The 25200-nt window shown below is 50.0% G+C and overlaps 1 protein-coding gene across 3 annotated transcripts in view; it reads right to left on the bottom strand.

Annotated features, from left to right (window-relative positions):
- Slc6a17 (solute carrier family 6 member 17) overlaps positions 1 to 25200 on the bottom strand; it is a 118861-nt gene that overhangs the window by 5601 nt on the left and 88060 nt on the right. For all 3 annotated transcript variants that reach the window (XM_071618165.1, XM_071618164.1, XM_027922015.2), the window contains exons 3-10: positions 21021 to 21178; positions 19167 to 19293; positions 18229 to 18410; positions 16508 to 16618; positions 4342 to 4583; positions 3930 to 4122; positions 2036 to 2228; positions 1149 to 1308 (exon numbers count right to left, since the gene is read on the bottom strand). In XM_071618165.1, coding sequence (XP_071474266.1) covers positions 1149 to 1308; positions 2036 to 2228; positions 3930 to 4122; positions 4342 to 4583; positions 16508 to 16618; positions 18229 to 18410; positions 19167 to 19293; positions 21021 to 21178 — 1366 coding nt within the window. The remainder of the gene's footprint in view (positions 1 to 1148; positions 1309 to 2035; positions 2229 to 3929; positions 4123 to 4341; positions 4584 to 16507; positions 16619 to 18228; positions 18411 to 19166; positions 19294 to 21020; positions 21179 to 25200) is intronic.

The raw sequence follows: 25200 nt of genomic DNA, 5'->3' as shown, positions 1-25200 counted from the left end.
AGCTATATCCCTAGCCTTATTAATTGATTGATTATTTTACTTTCAGACAGGGTCTTGTTGAGTTGCCAGGCTGGCCTTGAACTTGTGATCCTCCTGCCCTGGGCTCCTGAGTAGCTGGGATTACAGGTGTGCACCACTGTGCCTGCCTGGGAGTGCCCCTCTCTTACCCCTTCCTGTCCCTCCTGCACTCTCTTAAGAAGCAGACCATCCCTGTGAGAGAGCCCCCATTCCCAATCCAGGTCTAGGCATCAGGGAGGGCCAGACTGAGTGGTTAGAAGAGGTCCTGGGCCTTGCCCAGAAGGACAGTGAGGCCACTTCTGGAGCTGAGAGAGTAGGAAGGGCCTAGTCCTGGAGCTTCTTGGGGACACTGATTTTTTTCCTTAAAGGAGGAATGAGGTCAGGAGCTGAAAGTGAGTGGAAGTCTACCTTAGCAGTAGGCCATGACACTCCATCCTTTCTTATTGCTGAATCCTCTTACCTTGCCTGAACCCAAATTTGGAGCCCAAATCACAATTTGAGAATCAGGCTGCTGAAATCTACCAGTTCTTTGAGCACTGGGGACCCTGGTGCCTCCACCAAGTGCTTAACAAGCTTAGCAGAATTCTGATAAAGGACAGGTGTTCAGGAAAGGGACTGTGGTAATTTACAAAACTTTAGGCTGGTCTCAGAACCTAAACACAGGACCTCAGCCTGACTTTAGCTCTTACTAGACAAGAGGCCTGGGTAGCCATGACTCTCTCTAGGCCTCAGTTTCCCGTGCTAAAAGGCAGAACTTTTGTTGTTGTTGTTGTTTGGGGGTTTTTTGGTACTGGGGATTGAACTTAGAGGTACTCAACACTGAGCCTCATCCCCAGCCCTATTCTGTATTCTATTTAGAGACAGGGCCTCACTGAGTTGCTTAGCGCCTCACTGTTGCAGAGGCTGGCTTTGAACTTGCCATCCTCCTGCCTCAGGATCAAGGATCCATGGATTACAGTCATGTACCACAGCGCCTAGCTTAAAAGGCAGGGTTTTAACTCTGACATTTTGATTCTATAATCTCCTGCCCCAATCTGCAAGCAACACTGGGAACACAGGACGCGCCAGGAGATCATGATGGGATAGGACCCTCCTCCACACCCCACCTCTTCCCTGCTTGTCCCCCTTACTTCTTGGTTCCATAGATCCAAGCCACAGCGATGTTCTCAAGGATGACGATGACAGTGAGTGGCAGGGTGGCTGAGTAGTCATCAAACATGGTGACAAAGTAGTTTCCGGAGCGCTGGACGAACAACAGCCCCACGAAGAATGCAAAGACACAGCAGCCCACTACAGAGAGCCGGGAGGCCGGTGTGGGGGCAAAGGTGCAGGGTGGGCAGGGCCCTGGGGGTCTGTGGGGGCACCCAGGTCCCTCCCATCACACTGTTCCCCCAGGAGGTACAGCCATGCAGGAGGGACCCCATGCTGAGGTGCTGAGCTCCCCATCTACCAGGAGGGAGCATCTTGAGGAAGGCATGGATCTCCTCTCTTCTCCCACGGTCCTGCTCCAGCACAGCCCCTACCCCATAGCACCTGCTCCACTTAATTGCTGTATTAAACTTAAATGGTTCTTCTGAGTGTTCCCAGTCTCCTTTTCTCCACCTCAGTTTCCCCATTTGAGAACAGCAAGATGCTCCTCACTGGGGATGCAGGTGAGAGCCCAGCTCAACTCAGCAGGAGCAGAGGGTGGAACAAGATGCAGAGAGGGGGCATCCCTGCCTAAGACAAGTCAGCAGGCCCTCGGGAGGTGGGGCAAGCAAACCCCAGCAAGGATCGTAGCCCAGGGTTGGCCCAGATTTCCAAATAACTTTGTCCCCCTGGCTCATAAGTGCAGGTGGCCAAGTGCCATAGCCAGGTTCTTGCTTTATCCCGATGAGGGAGGGGTGCAGGGTCTTCTGGGCCTGAGGTCCTGAATGACCCAGTCAGAACCCAGATTTTCTGAAGTGAGAGCAAGAACCCGATTATTGTATCTGTGTGGGCAGCTGTGGGACCAGGTAAGGCTGCAGGGAAGAGTTACCTGTAAACATCTCCTTAGGCACCTTGAATGTGTCAATGATGGGCGTGGTGATGCCCGCCATGGTCCCAATCATGCTGCCCAGGCCCAGGTTGATAAGCATCAGGAAGAACATGACGGACCAGAATGGGGAGGCAGGGAAGTGCGTCATGGCCTCTGTGAAGGCGATGAAGGCCAGGCCTGTGCCCTGCACGGACTGAGGGTAGGGAGGAGAGAAAGGGCCTGTGAGGGCCACCCCACCCAGGAACCCCCTGCTGCCTTACCACTGCCCCGGGAGCTTTAGGAATCACTGTTCCCTCCTGCACGGGGACTCCCCACCTCCACCTGAATCCTGGTGGTGTGGGTCAATGGTCTTAAACTTAGTAGGCATCAGAGTCTCCTTGTGGTGGGTATGAAAGCCCCAATTCTGGACTTCCAGGGTGGGGAGATGGAATCTATCTCCTATAAGGATCAGAGTCATTCAGATGAATTTGCTCATGTCTGGGAATACACCCAGCACAAGACCCTGCCCTCCTAAGACATCTTCCCTGATTGCCCCAGCCACCCCTGCTGCCCCCAGCTCTGAGCTTCTGAACTCCAGACCTTAATACCATGGCCTCAGGTGTGGCCACTGGAAGCAAACTGGAGTCTTTAAAATCACTGATGCCTAAGTCGCCTCCCAGGGACAGTGATTTAATTGGTCTGGGATGATGCTGCTTTGGGGCTTTACAAAGCCCCCCAGGTGGCTCTAATAGGAAGACAAGCTACGGAACTGCTGCTGACATCTCAGCCATGTTGTCCTGTGATGCCCAGTGATTGTGAAGGAATGTGTGCCCCACCTGAGCAAGTGACAGTTGGATACTATTGAGGTTGTAGGGCATTGAAGAACTGCTATAACCCTAGTTTTATTCACAACCCAAAAGAATGGGGCAGGCTTTCATGGAGCATGGAAGGGCATGTCCTGTCTTCTACTTGTCACCTGGGAGAAAAAACAGCCAGGGGTCCCCAGATTGTCCTCATTTGCTCTTGATCCCCTGGGAAGGGGTCAGGGATGTGAACGCAGCTCCCTTGCTTCAGGGGAGCTGACTTTTGACATGGAGCTCAGGTAGGATTTAGAGGAAGCTTCTGGTCCCATGGAAGAAGGGCCCAGTCGGCACAGCCTATGGGAGCTGGCCCTGTCCCATGTAAGCCTCAGCTCCAGCCAGGTTTCCTGGACCCTATGGGTATGTCTCTGTCTGATGACCCCTTCTAACAAAAAGTCGTTTTGAAAAGTGCCCAGCTATGCAAACAGAAATAGAAACAAGGTGCCCAAACTTGGGCCTGAGCTAATGAGGGGACAACATCTTTCCACCTAAAGGTCATCATGGCCATGGCAGCTGGAGTGGGCACAGCTGGGCAAGGGGGTGGAAGCTACCCCATGCTCTGGATCTGACCACCTGGATTTGAATCTGGCTGGCCCACTTACTCATTTGAGACCTTGATCAAGTCCCCCAACTTGCAGACTATTCATTGGTAAAGTAGGGGACAATATTAAAACCCAACTCATCGAGCTACCACGAGGTTCACAGGAGATGGAGAGCAAAGGAAAGACACTAACGTGTCTATTTCACACAAGAGTACAGTGCATTTCATACACAGTACCCAGCTCACAGAAGCCCATCCGTTATACAGGAAGTCACCTGACACTGAATGGTTTCTGTGGTTCCCTCTGTTGCTGGTTTAGACTTACACCTAGTTCAGGGCACCACTGGCTGACACCTTCCTCCCTCTCTCTTCTTGCAGACACACAGTAGGTCCTTACCTGCCATGTAGACTACTGACTCCCTTGGGCTCGCCAAGGCCTGTGCCCAAGCTCCAGCCACCCGTGGCCCATCCCTGGGTTCCTGCCTGTCCTGGGAAGGGCAACCTATCCCCACACCTTGTCCAACTCATCTTCCAGGAGGCAGGGATCTAGGCCCAGGGCTGAGAACCGGTCCTCCTTCACGGTCATGATGACATTGTACATCTCCGCATAGTCCTTGGTGGTCAGGTGGGAGAAGTTGACGTGAGGTGGGATGAGGTCCCGGCTCAGGACGTTGGAGTTGAGGTACCCTAAGATTTTCTCAGCATTCCTGCAGCACAAAGGGGAGAATGCCAGGTAGGAAGACAGGAGTGGGGTCCTGGGGAACCTCCCAGACACCCAGACAGGTCCCTGTGGGCCCGGGCTGGGGACAGATGATGCTGCATGCATGCGTCTTATTGCTCAGTGAAGTGGAGGGAACTATCTGCCTGCATGGCCGCCTGCCCACTCCTGGCTGGGAAGGAAGGACCACGGGAGAGAAGCCACCTACTCGACCACACACTTCTCATTCATGATGTTGGCCTTGAAGCCCAGCACAGCAAACACCACGAGGGTGGCCAACACCGAGGTGAAGAAGTTGATGAAGGACACCAGAGCGGCATCAAAGTGGCAGTTGTTGTCCTGCTTGTTGTAACTGGAGAAGGCGATGACCCCACCGAAGCCCAGCCCCAGGGCAAAGAAGACCTGTGTGGCTGCCTCCCGCCACACCTGGGGATCCAGCATCTTGTCCAGCTGTGGGGTGGGGGAGGAAAGAGACACAGGCTTACTCATGTGCAGGGGTTTCCCTCCACACCCCCTTTCCTCAGCCTCAACTGAGTTCATACCTGTAATCCCAGTAGCTCAGGCTTAGGCGAGAGGATAGTGAGTTCAAAGCCAGCCTCAGCAACTTAGGGAGGCCCTAAACAACTCAGTGAAACCCTGTCTCTAAATAAAATATTAAAAAGGGCTGGGCATGGGTTCAAACCCCGGTACCAAACAAAAAGAGAAGCTGTTGAACTTGGGCAATTCATCTAACCCCTCTAAGCAGTATCCCCAAGTGCAAAGCATACAGAACAAAAGCATCGGCTTCAGAGGATTATTGTGAGGACTAAGCAAGATTAAATAAATGTTGAATGCTTACGTAGTAAATTCTCAGTTAATTTTAACTGCTATATTTCCTGCCATGGAGCTGTCAGACTAAGGAACACGGCCAAGGCCATCACATATGGTTGTGTGGTGCACAACTCTAGGGAGCGCCATTCATTTAGACTATCGTGTGCAGTGAATAGCCTTCACAAGAGTACAAGAGAACTGGAAACACCGATGTCTCCTTGACATTTCCTCTGCCTCCTCCTGCCTTCCCAATCTCCCCTTTCTCAGAAAAAGAGGTCCAAGGCTCATCCACACACATCTACACTCTCCAGGTCACAGAAGCCCCCCACCCCAGTGCACCACTTGACACATAGGACCAGACACTTCCTGGACAGAGACAGCCCTTACCTAAGGCTCTTTCTGCCCTTAGACCTGAGGAGGGCCTGAACCACACTGGCATTTGGATGGTGTGGGCAATTTCCAAAGCCTTTTTACATCCATTTTTCTTTAAGTGTCTGTTTCTCAAGGCAGGGACCCACGGGAGAGAAAGTGGGCAGGGTCCCAGGATTCCGGGAGTTTATGTTCCAGTTGGAGAGATGGACCTTGGTCAATTGATCCCACCAACAGATGCCAAACTGCAAATGTGACAAGGGCTTTGAAGGCCAGACACCTAATGCTCAGAGAGCCTGTAGCAGGGAGTCAGCATGAGCCAGGAGACCAGGGAGCTGACATCTGACAGGGGCTGTGGGGGCTGGGAAAGCAGGTCCTGGGGTGGCACAGAGGGAGGTATGCAAAGGGAAATGGAGGTGGCCGGCAGGGGACGATAAGGAGAGGGTACAGGTGAGGCTGGGAGAGCCAGAGGAGTCAAGGGCCTGGAGGAATTTCCTGACTTTATCCTAAGAAAGCTCTTGATCCAGGAAATCACGAAAGGGTTGAAGAAGAAAGGACACAATCAGATGTGCATTTCCAAAAGAGTAGAACAGATGCAGCACAGGAGACGTGAGGAAGCACCATCTGGGGTCCAGGAGGCAGGAGGTGGGTGGCTTTGCCCAGGGGCAGGTGCTGCTGATGGAGGAATTCAAGCAGAAGAAACCAAAAAGACCTTAGGGATGGATTGGAGAGGAAGAGGAAAGGTGACAGCCACATGTCTGTGGAAATGGGAACAGGGAAGAGGAGCAGGTTGGAGGGGTTGCGCAAGGCAGACAAGACATTAGCTCTGCATAGGTTGAGCTTAATGTGTTCATAAGACATTCTGCAGAAAAGCCAGGTACAGAGGCACACACCTGTAATCCCAGCCGCTTGGGAGGCAGGAGGATTGCAAGTTTGAAGCCACCGGCCTCAGCATCTTAGCAAGGTCCTAAGCAACTTAATGAGACCCTGTCTCAAAATAAAAAGGGCTGGGCATGTGGCTCAGTGGTAAAATCCCCTGGGTTCAATCCCCAGTACCAAAGGTGGGTAAAAAAAGGTCTCCTGGAGGAGCTGCCAAGCAGGCAGCTGGGCAAATGAGTCTGGGCTTCCGAGGAGAGAGCACAGCTGGAGGTGTAGTTGTGTGGAGCAGACAGTGGATGGACAGTGAGAAGAGGCCAGAGCCAGGTCAGTCAATTTATAAAATTTAATGCAGGGAAGAGGAAGGACCTTCTCCAAGGGAGCTAGAGAGGCAGGCAGGAGGAAATTCTGGGGAGAGAGGTGAGCAGGAAAGGCCAGTGCTGCCCAGTGGCAGATGCCAAGGGAGAGAGTAGCAGCACAGAGGTCCCAGGAGGGCTGTTCAGGGACTGAGGGTCTGGACGTCAGGTGGAGGGAGGAGAGGAGGGAAGCAGAGCAGAGGAAGTGGCAAGTCCCTGGGCAGGTAACCTTGGGATGGAAGGGAGAAGGGCATTATCAGGAGGCGGCCATGGAGTCAGTGAGGATTGCTCGTTTGCAGGTTACATGGTCTTTGTGGGATGGAAAAGCTTCACCATGCTATATTTAAAAGCTGATGGAAGGCAGGGATATTGGCGGGGTGGAGCTGCCTTCCATAAGAGCCTCTCTGAGTTCCTGGCTATCCATTAGTTGGACAGGGAAGGGGGACAGGATGGGTATCAGCAGGCAAGTTCGTACATTCGGTTTCTGCCTGTGTAGGTAGAGAGAGCTTCTGACTTGGTGACCTGTGTTTACCTTGTAAAGCAGGAGGTGAGCTCATCTGCTGTGATGAGTGGAGGAGAGGAGGAGAGAGGGTTCAGATGGGTGGAGCGGTTTCAGTGGTCATGATGGAGCAAGGGAGACTGATGGCCAGAGAAATGGGACAGGGCTATCCACACCATTAGGCTCACCATGGTTGCACAGGTGGAGGTCTGATTTGTTTTGTTTTGTTTTGTTATTTTCGCTACTGGGAACGAAACCCAGGGCCTCACACATGCTAGGCAAGAGTCCTACCTTGGAGCTACACCTCCAGACAGGGGCTCTGCTTTTTAAGATAACATAAAATATTATCTTCTTTATAGAAGGAACCCAAGCCCTGGAGGCAGACTGGTTTTGGATGGACTTTAGGCTTTCATTTCTAATTTTATTTTAGGAAGGTAATATGGTGCATATGCCACAAAATTACATCACACCTTCAGTGGGCCCAGGGCAGCACCCTGTAATAAAACACATTAGGACTTTGGCAGCCGAATATGAATCTTCACACCAAGTGAATCAATAAGGACTATAAATAACCTCACATCTGTGCAGGTAGTCTGCTTCCAAATAAATTCTAGGGCAACAAACCCAAAGAGAGCAATTTTTTTTTTCAATGCAATTTGGATTTTGGTATCGTGAGTAAGGAAATAGGGGCCTATACTGTGCCTAATACAAATTACAGAAAAGAAGAATATAATCATAGTCCTCTTGAGAAAGGACTTCTGTAACTCCTCTTTATTTTATTTATCTTTTTTTTTTGCATGAGTTTTTTATTTTTTGTACTAGAGAACATTTTACCACTGAGCTACAAGCCCAGCCCTTTTTATTTTTTATTTTGAGACAGGGTCTTGCTAAGTCGCTGAGGCGGCTTTGAACTTTAAATCCTCCTACCTCAGCCTCCCGAGTCACTGGAATCATAGGCATACACCACCACACCCAACTGGGTGAGGGGTTTTTCATTTTGTTTTTTTTTTAATTGTAGATGGACATAATATCTTTATTTTATTTATTTTTATGTGGTGCTGAGGATCGAACCCAGTGCCTCACACGTGCTAGGCGAGCGCTCTACCACTGAGCCACAACCCCAGCCCCAGGTATTTTGTGTTTTTTAAAAACAATCCTCCTAAGGGCTCCATCAACAGAGCAGGGAGGGACCACGCGCACCTTCGAAGGCATGCTGGCCTTCACAGGTGCTCATGGGTGTCCATTATGATAGTCCTCTCAATCTTCTGGAGCCTGCCCACTTCTCTCAGGCTAGAAATCAGAGCCTAGTGGGAGAGCTACAGGCGATTTGGTGAGTTCCAACCAGGAAGAAGTCCAAGATTTTATAAGAGGGGAGGTTGAGACAAACAACTCATGGATGCCCCAGGACTCCCCATCATCTTCTGGAAATTTTTTCCTCACTCTTTTGTGTTCTGAACATTAAATGCAATGAACTTACTCCTCATCAAAAGCACCCTGGTCTTTCATACTTCTGGGCTTGGAGTTCCCTTCCTCCTACTCCCTCTCTGGTGAACTCCTATTTATTTCTCAAAACCCAGTATACATATCACTTCTCTTTGAAGCTTTTCCTGACTCTGGCAGAGCTAGTCATGTGCCTTGGGCACTCAGAGTCAGTACCCATCTCACACAACTGTCTGTCTACTCGCAGTTTACACTGAGGGCTGGAGCCCAGACCCTGTTTGTGCCTAGCACATGGAAGAGAAAGAGTAGGGAGCAAGAGACAGTCAGACACACGCACAAAACCTGACGTGATCCATCAAGGTTTTGAACTGCACGGGAAACACCAGATTAGCAACTATGACACGGCACCAGCCCTTTAGGGCTAAGATGTGTTCTTCTAGAACAAGAAGAGTCTTAGGATTTTAAACTTTTCTACTTTGTAAAACACAACTACTTTAATACAGCCTTCCTCTTCTCCTTCCCTCTCTTCCTCTTTGGTAATTATTCCTTTTTGATCTATGTCAAACATTATTATAGTTTACATAAAAAGGTCCAGACCATCAGTGAGTCCCAAACACATGCCACCATTAGGAGTCTCACCACTCCCTAAGCCTGAAACAAGAATGTGGATACATTCCTGGCCCCAGTCACTGCTCAGGGTCAGATTTCATAAATGAAGGCAGCTGCTCCAGAGCAGACACTGCAGTCCCAAACTGTGCTCTCAGAGCTGGCCCAGGGGCTTGGGGGATTTCTCAGAGGATAGGGCAGGATTGCTGTATAGGCAATGATTTGGGATGAAAACAAGAATTTTTTTTTTCTTTGTTAAATTAGTGTTGATTTATCATTATTTTCCTATTCTTAAAAATTGTGGACTATCATAAAATCAACAAAAGTAGGGATGAATATATAATGAACCCCTGCTCTAACCTTACCCCCCTTTAATCATTATCAACACCTGGACAATTTTATCTCCTCTACATTTCACCCATGTCCACCCCTAGAAAATTTTGAAGGAAATTGAAAGATTCAAATCTGACATTGATCAGGGCCTAGGAAACCACCTGTGAGTACCAAAGCTTGACCTTCAAGGTGGGAAGTGCTCTGTAGGAGTGTCCCTTGGTACCCCCATTTCCAGCCTGCAGGTGAAGAAGAGAAACAAAAACACCCAATGCTAATCCAGAGGTAAACTGAGTCAGGGTCTTCAGTATGGAATGGCCGTTGTTCCCTGAATGTAAAGGGGGCTTTTGCCAGGATCCCTGGGGCGATGGTGCATGATTTCAGCAAGTATCAACAGAGGGTGAACTCATGGCCCAACTCAGGATACTCCATGGCCCAACTCAGGATGCCCCGTGGCCCCTTTGGACATCAGGATGTGAAGGCAAGAGGAGAGATGGAAAATGGGCTTTCCCCTCCAGATATAAGAAATTCACATCACACCCTTCTCGGGTGCCCTCTCTGAACGGCTTCCTGCTGTTTCTTCGGTACAGTGGCTGAGTCACTTCCTTGCGCAAGGGAACAAGGTGTTTCATGGCATTTGACTCATCCACATGAAGCTGCTTTTTGAATCCACAAGCAGCTGCTGAGCCCTAGCCTGAGCTGGTGTGTGACACCCTGGCTTCCCAGCACTGCTGCAGCACCTGCTCGTGTGGAGCCAGACAGGGCCACGAGACACCAGATGGCACTGGAGTGCTGGATCCCCACTGCTCAAGAACAGTGTCACCCCCACAGTGGATGAGGATAATAATAGCTAATGCTTACCATGCGCTTTCCCATGGCCAGGAGGGGTCCCACCAGCTCTCCTGATAGCTCCAGGAAGTGCTGCCATTGTTCAGCCCCTCTCACAGCTGTGGATGAGGGTCCTGAGAATCAAGGAACTGGACCAGCTGCTGGGTGATGAGTTGGGATCTGGACTAGAGCATCTGGCTCCAGAACCCACCCTCTGATCACCAGACTGGGCCACCTTCATCTTCCTGCAGAGAGGCCCTTGCTCTAATAGTGGGTTAGGGTTATTAACCTCTATTCTTAGGCCTTTGGGACTTACATACACCCTTTGTCTTGAGGTCTCCTTTTCCTCACCTCAGATCCCAGAAGCCCAGTTCTCCTTCCTCAGAGGAAACAACATCAGCTTCCTATGTACCCCTCCAACAGTGCTTATGCAAGCACCAGCAATATATAAAAGCACGTATATTACAATGCACACACATGCACACACACTGCGTGTGTGTGTGTGTGTATTCTTCCTTTTCCCTCCTACTGTTCACACCGGAATTCTCCATGGAATTCTCCTTGCTCCTGGGGCATTATCTTTCCCACCCTTTTCTCTCCCTCAATGTGCTGAGCTGGGACCCAGGGCTCCTGGCTATCTGCCCCCTCTGTCTCTGGTCACCCAGCCTCGTCCCTACAATTCTCTAATCTCTATGTGAAATAGCAACAATAAAAGGACCTACATCCAGGGTCATGAGGTCTAGATGAGTGTACAAATATATATGGCCCAGCCCTTGGTGAGACCACCCACTGTCAAACATGCACCCGTTTGGGTACCTCACTGACTGTGGGAAGCAGCCCGGTGTCAGAGATGCTCAAGTGCGGAAAGCTGCTTTTGGATCACGGAAGGGCCAGCAGTGGCCACGCGGGGTGAGTTCACACGTGTACTCCTGAGCCCTGTCGGCTAACGGGCCCTCAGTGCTACCCCTGTCCACTGGTCCCCAGCTCTCACAGCTACTTCACACTGGTACCTCCTAAGGCCTCCGCTGCCTCTCCTCCTCCCTTCTTTCTCTCAGTTAATCACCTTGCTTCCTACTTCACCAAGGAGGAGGATGCCATCAGAAGAGAACTCTGGCAGTGAGAACTCCCCACAGCTCTTCCCAGAGCAGCACTGGCCTCCCAGGGGCTGGCCCGTCCCTCCCACTGCTGTGGGCACTTGTGGGTGCTGCTAGCTAAGACCGGCTCTGCCACTCAGACCAACCCCTGCTGCTGTCCTCCTCCCCCAGAGCATTGGGTTCCCCTCTTTTTTGGAGTTTTTGAAGTGCACTACTCAATGTTTTTACTATATCAGAGTTGCTCGACCTTTTTGGTATGGGGGAATCGAACCCAGGGGCAGTTAGCCACTGAGCCACTCCCTAGCCTTTTTATTTTTTATTTTAAGACAGGATCTCACTGAGTTGCTTAGGACCTCACTAAGTTGCTGAGGCTGGCTTTGAACTTGTGATCCTCCTGCCTCAGCCTCCCAAGCTGCTGGGATTCTAGACGTGCACCACCGCACCTGGCCTCAAGCCCAGTTCGAAGCAAGATCTAATCATCCTTCTGTCTCTCTAGATCCACCAATTCTAGAAATTTCATACAATTGGAATTATATACTGTTAGTCTTTTGCGTCTGGCTTCTTTCACTTAGCTAATGTTTTCAGGGTTCATCTATGTTGTAGCCAGTGTCAGCACTTCTTTTTTTTACGGCTGAATAATATTCCATTGTTTGGTTATACCACATTTTGTTTATCCATTGATCAGCTAATGGACATTTGGGTTGCTTCTACTTTTCTGATTATTATGACTCACGTTGCTATGAACAGTCACGTTCAAGCTTTTCTGTGAACATATGTTTTCAGTTCTCTTGGATACGGGCCTAGGACTGGAATTGCTGGATCATATGCTAACTCTGTTTAACCTTTTGAGGAATCACCAGACTGTTCTCCAAAAGTGTTGCACCATTTTAAATTCCCACCAGCAGTGTATGATGGACTATTTTCCCCACCATTCGAAATTCTGAAATAACACCCTTGACTCCTTGGCCATCTCCAGGTAACACCCCATTTCTCCTTCCTCTGCTTCTCTTTATAGCAAAACTAAAAATACATGATCTCTGCTACTTGTCTCTAATTCCCCACCTCTTGTTTCCCCTTCAGCCCTTTAGGGTTAGATGTTGTCTCCAGCAGTCCATCAGTGGCTCTCATCAGGGTCACCAGTGACACCTCTGTTGCCACGTGGTGAGTCATTTCTTAGTCCTCACCGACTGGCCCCTCAGCAGTTTGGGACCCAGCTGACCATTCACTCTTCCTCCATCCTTTCTCCCCTCCTTCTCCTCTTCCTCCTCCTCTTCCTCTTCCCCAGTCACCAGCTATCCTTTTCTGAACTCTGGGGCTCCAGGACTCAGTGCTCAGTCCTCTTCTCCGACAAGGTTCACTCTCCAGGTGATGATAAATCAACCCAGACTTTCGGTTCTATTACCCCAGCATCTCCACCTGGCTATCTATTGGACATTTTATTTTAAAAAAATATATATATATATTTTTTTTAGTTGTAGTTGGACACAATACCCTCATTTCACTTATTTATTTTTATGTGGTGCTGAGGATCGAACCCAGGGTCTCGCACATGCAAGGCAAGCGCTGTACCGCTGAGCCACAACCCCAGCCCTGTCTATTTGACATTTTAAACCTGTCCTGTCCAAAATAGTTCTCTAGATGTTCCCCACCACATGTGCTCCTCCCACTGTCCTCCCCGTCACCCTGAACGACAACCCCATCCTTGACTCCTTCCTCTTCCAACACCTCACATCCTGTCCACAGCAAAGTCTCTGCACCCACAGTGCATCTTCAGCCCAACCACCTCACCGTTCCCATTGCCACTGGGCTCTAAACCTGGTGGCCCTTCACCGGGATGATCTCCCCTCACTCCCTCCAAATTCCCTATGGCAGCCTCCTAAGAGGCTTTGAGTGGTAAGATCAGGCCAGTAACCCAGAACTCCCCAGGGGACCCCAATTCCTCCAGAGACAATGTCAAAGTGCTTACTCAGCCTCCCAGCCCCTCACGATCTGACTCTGCACTGTCCCCACCACAGCCCTCTTCTCTCCCCTCTTGTTTTGTCCAGACCTGCCAGCCTCCTTGAATACGTGATACACTCCAGTCTGAAGCCCCTTCCCTCATGGTCCCCTGTTCAAAATGGAATGAACACCCTTTAGCCCCCTCCCTCCCAATACCCACTCCAGGGTCAAAGGAAGGAGCTGGAGCTACACCATGGAACTGACCAGTCAAGTGTTAGATAGGCCCCCCAGGCTCTGTTGGACCTGGAAGTCAAGGGCTGCATTGTGCTATTTCTTGGAAACTTGGCCCCTCTAGAATCTTTTGGATTTGATTTTTTTTTTTTTTTTAGTCTCAGTTCATAACGATTCTGTCCTCTGCAAATGCTAAAGTGTATTCACATGGTTTCCTGAAGATCCAGAAAAAGGTTTGAGAAAGAAGCACCCTAGTTGTTCAGAGTGCACAGCAGCCATTCCACATCCAAGGGGCAAGTATCGAAGTCTGATAAGTGTGGTGTGACTCAGTCTCACATACATCTGGCGGGAGTTAACAGACACGGCCACTGTGGAGCGCATTTTGACTGAAGAGACACCTACCTTTGGGACAGCAATTCCACTTTAAACATATACACCCTGGAGAAACCTGTGCACAGGAAGACCTGTGTAATAATGTTTACCATAGCCTTATTAGCAATGGTGAAAACTGGAAACCACTGAAATGCTCATCAACCAGAGAGTGAATAAATACATTTTAGTTTAGACCTATAGGGGAATCTTTTTTTTTTTTTTTTCTTTTGGTGATGCTGGGGATTGAACCCAGGGCTTTGCATGTGAGGCAAGCACTCTACCAACTGATGTATATCCCCAGCCCTAGGGGAATCTTTACAGCAGTGAAAATGCATGTACTAGAGCTCTATAAATCAACCTAGGTAAATCTTAAAAAAGCAGTATTAAGCAAAAATAGAAGAAAGTCACAGAAGGATATATACATAATGCAATGCCATTGATATAAAGCTTAAGAGTATCCCCAAATACTATAAATTGTTTATACATATACATATAACAAATTTCAAAGAATGTATTAGCAGGATAAACCCAAAAATTCAGGGTAGTGGTCCCTATGTTCTGAATATTGGTGCCCCCTCCAAATTCCTATGTTAGAATCTAATACCCAAAGTAGTAGTGTGAAGAGGTGAACCTCTGGGAAGTGATTAAGTTGTGAGGGCTCTACCCCCATGAAAAGGATTAGTGCCTTTATGTTAGAGGAGCAGTGAGAAAGTACCATCTTGGAAGCTGAGAATGAGCCCTTACCAGCCTTGATCTTGAACTCTGTCAGCCTCCATAACTGTGAGGCAATAAATTTCTATTGCTCATAAATTATCTAGTTTACGATATCTTGTTACAGCAGCAGGGATGGACTAATACAGTGGTTATCTTTGGCAAGGGGAAGAAATGGGATGTGGGGTTATGTAAGCACATTAATGGCTTCTGTAATATTTTATTTCTTAAGAATGTGAATCATATTATAGACATGTTTTTATATGCCTGATATATTTCACCATTAAAGAGACATTTTTTAAAGTGTTTGAATCCATAGGGAGCAGCGTTGTATATGCTGGGACCGTGGCTGATCCCAGTGAGTCTGTTCTGCCTGCTCCTAGAGTCACATAGCAGGGACACTTAACACCATCAAGGAGCCCATCTGGAGATCTTTGTGAATCTCCACGTTTATGAACATCACCAGAGCATATAATTTCCTCATAAAGCTCAGTAAAGTGTAACTCAAAGACTCAAGTGAACACTCTACACTGACCATGATTCTAGAGCTCTAGCTGAAGTAATTCATAAAAACAGTTGGCTTCCCGCTCATGGCCACTTACCCCAAAGAAACAGATGTGCATGTTTTTCTTCTTCGTCAGATATCACATTTTCACAATAACCCTACGGCCTGCCACATGGCTCAGGATTCACATTCACGCCTCAGGAGATTCATTAAGTGCCTCATAAAGTGCCCTTTGTAGGCGCTCATGCAGAAACCTCAGATGTTCAGTCCAAGGACGCCTAGGGCCACTTTGAGCACTGTGGTGACTGTGGGGTGGCATGTGCCCTGGTCATGACTGTTTACCAAACATTAGCAGCCTACACACAGTAGCAGAGCAGGGGAGGCAGGAGGGACTGGGGACTTCAAACCTTGTTGGATCTGGGTTCTCTTCCTCAAGTCCCCCTATGTGCACTGTCTATGCAAGGGCTAGTGGGGGGGGGCACTGTTGAGCTCCTAGGGAGGCCTCAAGCTGGCCTGGCTGAGTTTTGACCCTGAGCCCATGGGCTGGAGTCTCAGCAGGCCCCTGATGGCTGCTATTGACCAGCTGGCATTTGGAGATGGACTTCTCATCCTAGCCAGCTGAGGTTACTAATGTACATTGCTTGGGGCAACTTGATGGCATGTCAATCTGCACCCAAAATGCTCTTATTCTCCAGGGGACTGATTCATGCCAGCAATGCCAAGTGTTATAAAGGGTCACAGAGGGGTGAGACCACAGGTGGGGACAGACCATCTTTAGGGAAGCTGGGTGTACGCCTTGAGGACACCTGTGCCTTGTCCACGCCCTCTATGTAAGGTGAGCAGAGCTTCTGCTGGTCTCCCTGGGGGCTACTGAGAGGACGGAGAGGAGGCAAGCAAGGGTCCATAAGGTACAAATCACTCGTATTGGCTTATCTATTAAAAAAAAGCAACCTTGATCTCCTGATCTGGGTACAAACTGGGATTCCAGGGGGAGCTCTGAACTCTCGGGCACCTTCTTGATTCCTGATGTCACAGGTCCACGAAATGAACCTTCCCGAATGAATAAAGGAGCGAGGCTCCCTGCCCCCACCCCAGATCCCAGCCAAACCTACACCCCACTATCGCCTCAAACATGCCCAGTGCTGTCACACACCCTTGCTCACGTAGCTCCCTTCGATGACAATCTTCTATTGGCGCTCACTGAAATCCTACCTGCTCCCTCGGACTCATTTCAGGACCTCCTCCCTGAATGGATGTGATGTCCCTCTCCTTGGTCCCTGTGCACCCCGCCAGCACCTGGCACCACTCCCACAGGCAGTAGGTGCTCAGTGTGTCTTCCATTGTATGAAGCGTGCCAGGCCCCATGGGCCTGTCAGTGTTTCCCTGCACATGGGAACCCCAGCTCTTACCTTGGGAGTGAACATGTGTAGGATGCCATCGACTGCTCCTCGCAGCAGCAGTCCTCGGACCAGAAAGCAGGCCAGCACCACGTAGGGGAAGAGGGAGCTGAAATACATCACCTGCAGAGAGGACGGGGACCCACCATCAGGCAGAACCCCTCCTGCTCCTGCAGCTTGCATAGCCCTCCCTGCTCACAGGTGGGGCACACAAGACTCCTGGGATACCAGACAACAGACAGCAGAGCCCCGGAGTCCCTGGGCACCAGGCCAACCCATCACCCATCTGGCCCAAGCCCAGGCAGGAGCAGGAAAGGCTGGAGTTCACATGGCTGGCCCAGGGCTTGCTTGCCTCCCAAGGATTGATGGTTTAGGCCCCCATCCTCAAGGCTGCCAAGGGTGAGGGAATCCTATGCTCTCCTCCTCATTTACTCAAGTCTCATGTTCCTGTCCTTAGAGTTCCTTTGACAGAGGCATGCAGGAGGCCACAGACAAGGTTCCCAATCGGATACCATCAGGAAGCCTAGTCCTGTGAGCCCGAGCCCACGCAATTTGCTGGCCTGTGCATGTCTTGCATATTTTTATTGCTCCGTGTGCCTGGTACAGAGCCACATGCAAAGGCTATGCTCACAGGACATCCTGTTCCAAAGCAAATCCAAGGGGTGGGCAGGATGGTGCAAAGGTTAAGAAGGTGCGTGTCCAGAGCCACGTGCCCAAGTTCTGGGCCTGCCTCTACCAGTTGCCGTGGCCTCCAGCCTATGGACTTAACCTTGATGTGTCTTTGTTTCCCTGTCTCTAAGAGGGGTGTGAAAATTTCTAAGGCTCTAAAATTTCCACATAAGGTTGTTGAGGATGACATGTGTTCATATATGTGGCTGTACTGATGAGTTCCACAAAGCATCAGCTACGATTTTGGCCTCCAAAGAGGGGAGAGATCAGTAGCCAGGATGATGCCACCTTAAGGAACTTAGCTTCCTTGCTTGTCAAGTCTGGCCAAGAACCCAAAACCTTGGACAGAACAGGCTCGGGTTCCAGCTTTGAGGCTAATTGGCTGCATGAGGTTAGACGACACACTTGCCCCTCTCTGGGCCTCAGTTTCCTCATCTGTAAAATGAGTGCATGGGGCTACAGGATTTCTAACAACCTTTTCATCCCTGGCAGGGCATGAGTACTGACAGGGGACAAGTAACAAAGGGCCCTCTTCAGAAGGGATCTGATCTGCTGGGGAAAGGTGTGTGGGCCTGGCCAGTGTGCACCCCAAGATGGAGTGGCAATAGAGCTGCCTTCAGAGGCCCCCAAGGCCCCCTTCACTCACAGCACCCACCTGCTCAAACAACCCTATAGTTGTTGACATGTTAAAGTGCTGGTTTTCATCCCAAAATCACTCAGAGCAAGTGACTCTAGGGCTTTGCTTGGGAACCTGAAGGGACAGAATCTAAACAGATATTCCTGAGTCAATGCTTCTATCTTCCTTCTCTTTAATGTCGCAGGGCTGGACTGAATTCTCTGAGCATGAAGGCAGTCAGGGGTCAGGACAACGATCTTCCAGCAAGCCCAGCCCTGGCCTGCTGTTCACAGTGGACAACAACGCAGGTGTTATTCCCACCCCGTCCCTTGGGGGTCAGTGCCATCACCCTGAGCCATCCAGAACATAAGCCAACCGAAGGGCCCTGCACTGGTGACGTGGAGTTCTCAGTCCCCTGTCCTCTTTCTGCTGTCCTCCTCCAACTCACCTTCCCTGAGGACTGGATCCCCTTGACCACAGCCATGCCCACAATGCTCCAGGCCACGAGAAGGCACAGCGTCATCTTCCAGTTGAGGCCCCCGCTCTCAGAGATGGAGTTGGAGATATCCAAGGCCTCTCGGTACCAGAAGTAGGTGGTGGCTGAGCTCTTCTCACATTCTGCCTCCACCACTGAAACAGCAGCAGAGGCCACAGAGGTCAGTGGCGAGGCCCCTGGGGCCACCTCTCCTACTGGACCTCTGCTCAGGGTGAAGGCGTGGCTGAGGGTGGGCAGCTGGAAGGGGCTGTGCTCGTTTCGGGTTAGCCATGATCTGGCAGATCCCGGGGAATCCCAGCTCCTGATGGAGGCTGGGAGGCCACAGGTCATGCTGAGCTGGGTGAATTCCTCCTATACCACCTGCTGCCCACATCTGTCCATAGAAGGTAGTAAGGGTTGAGGTTGAATTGGCCTGAAGGTCCTTGGGAAAGGTCCTAAATTGGGGATTAGAGACCTACATTCACATCCCAGATCATTGGTTAAATGGATACCGGGGAGATGAGAAAGTGGCTTCAAGGGCCTCAGTTTTCCCATCTGCAAAGTGGGATGATCATCCAGCCCTTTGTAGGACTGGCATGCAAATAAAGATTATTCACACGCAGCCTGGAGTTAGAATAACACAGAATAATCCATATTAACCAAACAAAAATAAGAATTATAGTGTGTTAACTACTCTCATTTAATTCAGTCCTCTAAGCACCACCCTGTGGGAGAAGCCAGAAAGGGATCACTTGCACTGTGGAAATGGAAATGAGGATCAAGGGGGTTAAGTGACTTGTCCAAGGTGACACATCAATGAAATTCCCAATCTGTGCAGTAAGTCTATTAGACTCCTGCTAGGGAGAGAGCTGGCTGAGTCCCCAGCTGTGGCTCAGGAGTCCCATACTTGCCTGCCATGGTCCCATTCCTGATGACAGGACATTCGCTCCAGGGCAGTGGGTACTGGAAGGACTTGAAGAAGTAGAAGATGCTCCATCCGATGATCACGTTATAATACAGCCCAACAAAGAGGCACACCTGAGGACGGGGACCCAGGGCGGGATCCCAGAGGATGGGGGTTAATGACAATGCCAGTCCCACCCAACACTCCATCCCAGGGCCAGCAGCACAGGCCAACGACATAGAACACAGCAGCACAGCCACGAAGGAGGGCGACCAGGGATGTGACGGAGCAGCAGGAGCAGCAAGGACCTGCTCCCCATCCCCCATTCATCTGGCACTCAGGCAACCACAAAAGAATTCTTTGGATATTAAAGTTGTCTTAAATAGACTCTTAAAATGTTAATCCTTTCCAGTTTTGAAATTCCTCTAAGATACTTGAAGCCCTTCCCCACCATTTCCTGAGGACTCAGGATTCTGATTAGAGATGTCCTCCAGGACCAGAGAGGCTGCAGTCAGCTTTTGCCCTTATAGGAAACGGCCCCAGGCGGTTGTGCTTTATGAGATTTTATGGATTGCTGGTTTCCTATGTCTTCCCTTCTCTCAGGATATTACTCTCTCTTTGGTTCTGTTAGCAGCCGGCCTCTAGAAAAACACCACTTTTCATTTCTTGGAAAACAAATAACTAAGCTTGGTAGAGTTTTATTTAAAATAAGAGTACATGGAATCTGATGGAGGGTCCAAAGGGTTTCTTTGAAAGTAATGTTTTATGGACAGAGATTTGCAGCATCTGATCTAGATGCTGAGGGGTCCCTTCCAGGGGCCTGGCGGTGGGAAGACTGCTGTTCAGAGTAAGAGCCAAGGGGCCCTTGCTTGGTTCGGTTCACCTGAGTACCTGTGCGCAGAGCAGACGCTTGCCCAGCAGGCTGTGTGGGGATAGAGATGGAGAGAGACGCCTGCTTCCTCTACTTGGGTGCTTTCAGTGCAAGGGGAGACCCGGCACACACTACTGCGTGTGAGTGCGGCCAGCCCAGCAGAGTGCACTGTAGCTGGCCAGATCAACCTGTGCAAAGGCAGTGCCCTGTGGGTGAGTAGAGGCCAGACAGCCCCTCTCCCAGGCTCTCCCTGGAGCAGGTTTGGACTGGCCCTGCCATCCTGCTTAATGGAATCCTTAGTCCCTTCCAGAGCAGATTCCAGTTTCTGTTCCAGGTATGAGCATAGGCAACTGTAGGCTTTGCCCTTAAGGGACACTCAGTTCTTCACCTAGAGCTCTACACGGGGCCTCATCTGCCACCTTGTGGCTGAGCTGGAGGCCTCATGGACTTCCCCTCCCAGGATTCTGAGGTCTCCCTCTCTCCCACTGTTCCAAAGCCTCACCTCTCCTGGGTTGACCATAAGGTTCCTGAGTCCTCCAATGGGGCTCATTTGTGTAGCACCAAGGCTACAGGGCCCTGAGCCTTTTCGGAGTCACTTACATTCCCAGTGGAAACACTGCCTGCCCAAGGAAAGGGGTAGGGCCCTGTTACAGGGAACTGACGGCTGAGAAGCAGAGATAGGTATTTAAAATGGTCTATATGTCCCCCAGAGACCCTGACTGAGATGTCCCAGGGCCTCCCTTGTGAACATATCCCAGCATTGCCTCCTTTGCCTTAGTTGCAAATATCACATTCTGCTTCAGGCAGGGCTGTTGACTTTCAGTGTAGGAAATATGGTAACTGTAGCCCCGAGACACCAGCTGGAAGCCATTCTCCTGTTGGGTGACCCCTTGCTGCCTTTGTCTTGGCCCAGGACTGTGGCCTGTAAACCTCTACCCAAGAGTGGCCCTTCTGTCTCTGGCTTAGTGCCTTCCCCAGCCCTGGACTCACAATGCAGCTGGAAAAGCCAATGCCCCCCAGGCGGGGACACACGTAGTGCCACACACCAATGCTGCCGCGGCGGATCCTTTGGCCCACAGCCAGCTCCAGGAAGAATAGGGGGATGCCAATAATGATCAGCAGCACCAGGTAGGGCACCAGGTAGGCACCTGTGGAGAGAGAGGAGGGGTGTCAGAGGCTGTCTAGAGTACAAGGTCAGAATGAGAGAAGGTGTGGCAGCACGGTCCCCCAGTCTTAATCACATCTCAGATCATCCACTCACTGTCCCCAGTCCCAGGGCCCTTTCATGCCTGTGACCTACCCTACACTGGCTCATTCATACCCTGCTTCTCCTTGATTCCCTCCAGCCTAAAATGCTAAGGGAGGAACATATGTATATCAATACTCCCGCTCACTAGACTCAGCTCAGAAACAGACAGAGGGAAGGACAGACACCTCACTGAGTCTCGGGAACGCATGCATCAAGTCATTTGCAGACACATTCACCTTAGAAAATACTCTATGGACATCTGTTCACACCCCTCCTGCCCATAGGTAAGGAACCCCAGATGGCATGGGCCCTGATCACTTGCCCCCAGTGGCCCTGCCTGCCCATATCTGAGCCAGATGCTGATGCAGCAGACTGGGCAGCTCCAGGGAAGCAGAAAATTGGAAGCTCTCCAGGGAGAGGGGGTCTAACCAGCATCCTCATTAATCCACAGCTAATTGGGAGGAATAGAAGAGAAATTAGCTGTTCAGGAAAGCGTGGTCAGAAGGATCATAAAGGATAGAATGAATCTTGCTAAAGATTCCAGATGATAAATGAATCTTGCTGTCCTAAACCTCACTGCAGACACAATCTCAATTCCAAGTGACAGGGCATTTAGCAGGAGAATTAAAGCCACGCCTGGACATGGACGAATGCACGCCACAGAGAGCTGTGCCAACAACACAGTCCTATTAGCAACACTGTCATCCAGGCCCTGCCTGTCTATCAAACAGTCTCAGGCCAGCCCTAGTCACCAAGGTCCTGATGGTCACCCAGTGCCTGTGAGCAGTCTCCAGATGTCCCCCAGCCTCACTGCTCTGCCCCCTATAACATAACATCTCACATTCTCTCCTATATGTGCCCAATCTGCCAAGAAACACTGGGGATTGGGCACCAAACCTGGCACTTGGCAACAGTCAGCTGTGTACTGCGGGTCTACCCTGTGCCAAGCAGGAAAGTAGGGGGATAGTGGAGTAACAGAAGGCACAGACGCCATCCTTGGGGGAGCTCACAATTTGTGAGGGAGGTTGGGCTCTCAGCTGCACACGGGCAATGTCAGCACTGGTCACACGGAGCCAACTGAGCAGTATGTATGTACATATGAAGGAAGGGGCCGGGTTCTGGGGAGGCAACCCACCGAGTCATATACAATAGTACTGAATTCATCACCATAGTGCACATCAATTCAACATGTCAAAAGCAGCCCCGTCATGGTACTCAAAGAAGGAAGGGCCTGAAGGAACACAGGTAGAGACCCCTGGGTCTGTCTAACTCAACTTCTTGGCCTCGGTGGAAGGAAATGGAAGTAGAAAGAAGCAATCTGCTATAGGAAGGCAAAGGAAGATAGCCTTCCTGGTTTTTTATTTATATGCCCCAATATCCTTGAGAGGGACTACATGTGCAGGGAGATGGGTTTCAGAATATTGGCATCTTCTACAGATGTTTCCTTTCTCTCCTCAACAGTGAACCTGCCAGAACCAGGTACTGGCCTCCTGCTGCTCAGGCCCCATCCACCTCAGTCAGGCAGGACACAGGGGGCTGACCTAGCTGCAGGGTTCTCCACCAGGCTGAGGCCCTGCTGACCAGAGTGCTCAAGGGGCTGTGTGCAGTCTAGGGGAGCTCAATTTGTAGTGTATCAGCCTTTGTTGAAATCATTGGAGAATACAGTAGCACCCTCTTCCATCTCAGAAAATACAACCTGGGGACACAGTGGGTTTGCTTCCATGTTTCAGCAGCTTTCAGGAGCCTCCAGGCGGGACAGCTGGGAGCATTAGGAAATTGAGCAAAATGTGGACGGACTCCAGGTTCTCTGAGGCTCCCTGGATGGCTAGCAATCTATGTCTCAGTCTACACCCAGCTCCTTGGTTCTGGCAAACCCCAGATTTCTTTCCAGAGCTTAAAAGACTACATTGGCCCTAGCCCATTGAGCTATGGATTAAGCAGGAGCCAAGTTCAGATCCTGGAGGCAGACCTCCCAGGCTTGAATCCTGGCTTTGCCACTTACTAGCTTGTAATTTGGGGCAAATTACTTGATATCTGTGTTGCTAGATTGTCATCCGTGTAAAAAGGATGGAAATATTAAGTAGAAACATAAGCAATGGCTGATATTGGACCCATTTTTTACTTATAAAAATGCCATTTCATACACTCTGATGCTCTACCTATCACAGGGCTGTATTGTAAAGAGAAAATGAGTTACTTATCCACATTAAGCACTTAATAAACATTTGCCTCTTTCTCATAAAAATAAACAGAAAAGAGGCAAATTAAGAGGATGCAAAATAAAGAAATTGCCGGCATCTGGTGGAGCTAAGCAGAGTCCCAGATTCCATCCAGAATTAAGCACGGTTTGATTGAATCACCCATGTTTCAAAACCACCGAGTGCCAAGTCCAAGGCCAAACACCTGTCTCCTCCCTAGGACCATGTGCTTCCTGCTCAACATTTAAGGTGACTTGTAAAACCTGTGAGAGGCAGGACAGTTAAAGGTGAGAAGGGATTGCCGGAGCTAGAGAGGAAGGACAAATAAGGGCAGGAACATAGAACATAGAATGGGAGCTCAGAATCCTAAGAGTTGACCACACTTTTCTTCTGGGGGTGTTGATTGCTGACACCGTGAACAGGCGATCTAGGTAAGAACACTGTCCTGAGAGAGTGCACTGTCCTGAGTGTGCACGTGCACGCATGCAGTAGTAAGGGGGACTCTGGGATTCAGCACCAGGTATCCAGGCAGGGTTGATCATCTAAGCCAGCAAGGACAAGGTTACAGGTTCTGAGTAAGTCCCCAAATGCCAGCTGTGATTCAAAAATTTTTGGTGCCCCCAAGCTCTTCTCGGAGGAAAAGCATAAGGAAGTCAAACACTTTTGTTTATATCTTGCTTTGAGCTGGTCTTATGTCAACATGGTGACCACATCAAAAGCTCTGATTGGCAGTTACTTACGGAAAAAAATCAAAAATGTCTTTCAAGCAAGGGAACCATGTGGTGAATATACTCTACAGTGGAAGCCTCTGGCCTGACTCAGTCATATGAGCTCAGAAGGGCAGCTTCACTCCCTGTCCTTCAATAGAAACTGGGAAGGAGGAGAAGCCCCCAGGCAGACTTTGCCTTTTGAACCAGGCAGAGAATGTGTCCTCGTGTCCTTGTGGAGAGGAGGGGAAGCCGCTGCATGGGGCTGCATTTCAGTGCTGGAGAAGCAATGCCTGGGGGCTTCTGCCCACCCTGGCATCTGGAAGTGGTGATGGTGGTCTGACCCCAGCAAGATCCTCAAGAGAAATTCACACAGGTACAGCATGAGGTCCCCTACGGGAGTGGGGCAGGTGGCAGCAGGTGCCATATGCAGTACACAGGCTGGGGCCAGGTTTTTCAGGGTGAGTCCTAACTATGTCACATGACCCTGAACAAACCACCTAAACAAGCTGTGTCTCAGTTTTGTAGTCTCTACAGCGAGGATGATGATACAACTCCTTCCTCACATAAGATTGTTGGGAGAATCCCATGGTTGTGAAAACAGTAATGTGTTTGTTTCAAGGTGCTCAAATATCAGCAGTTTCAGGCCTAATAGCCAGTGTTTAGAAAATGCTTAGCACCTAGTAGGCATTTGATAATAGTGGCCAACAGGTGCTCTTTATTATGGGTCGTGTAGTATATAAAGCTCATTTAATCCTTCCAGCTCCCCTATGAGGCAGGAGCCACTACTCATTATTACCCCCATTTTACAGATGAGGCACAAAGAAGTTAAGCAACTTGCACTAGGTCCCAGACTGGGATCTGAACCCAGGCAGTCTGCAGTCAGAGTACGCATTCTTATCATCATGGCCTACAGCCTCTGGATAGCTATTAGCCACCGTTATGGCTATTCCTGGAATCCTGAATTGCCACCTTACATGGACTCCAGTTCTGCCTCCTTTTCACCCCTCAGCCCA

Source organism: Marmota flaviventris, chromosome 10 (assembly GCF_047511675.1).
Source record: "Marmota flaviventris isolate mMarFla1 chromosome 10, mMarFla1.hap1, whole genome shotgun sequence".
In the NCBI taxonomy this organism is placed as follows: Eukaryota; Metazoa; Chordata; class Mammalia; order Rodentia; family Sciuridae; genus Marmota; species Marmota flaviventris.
This window is presented reverse-complemented; position numbering and strand designations above follow the sequence as displayed.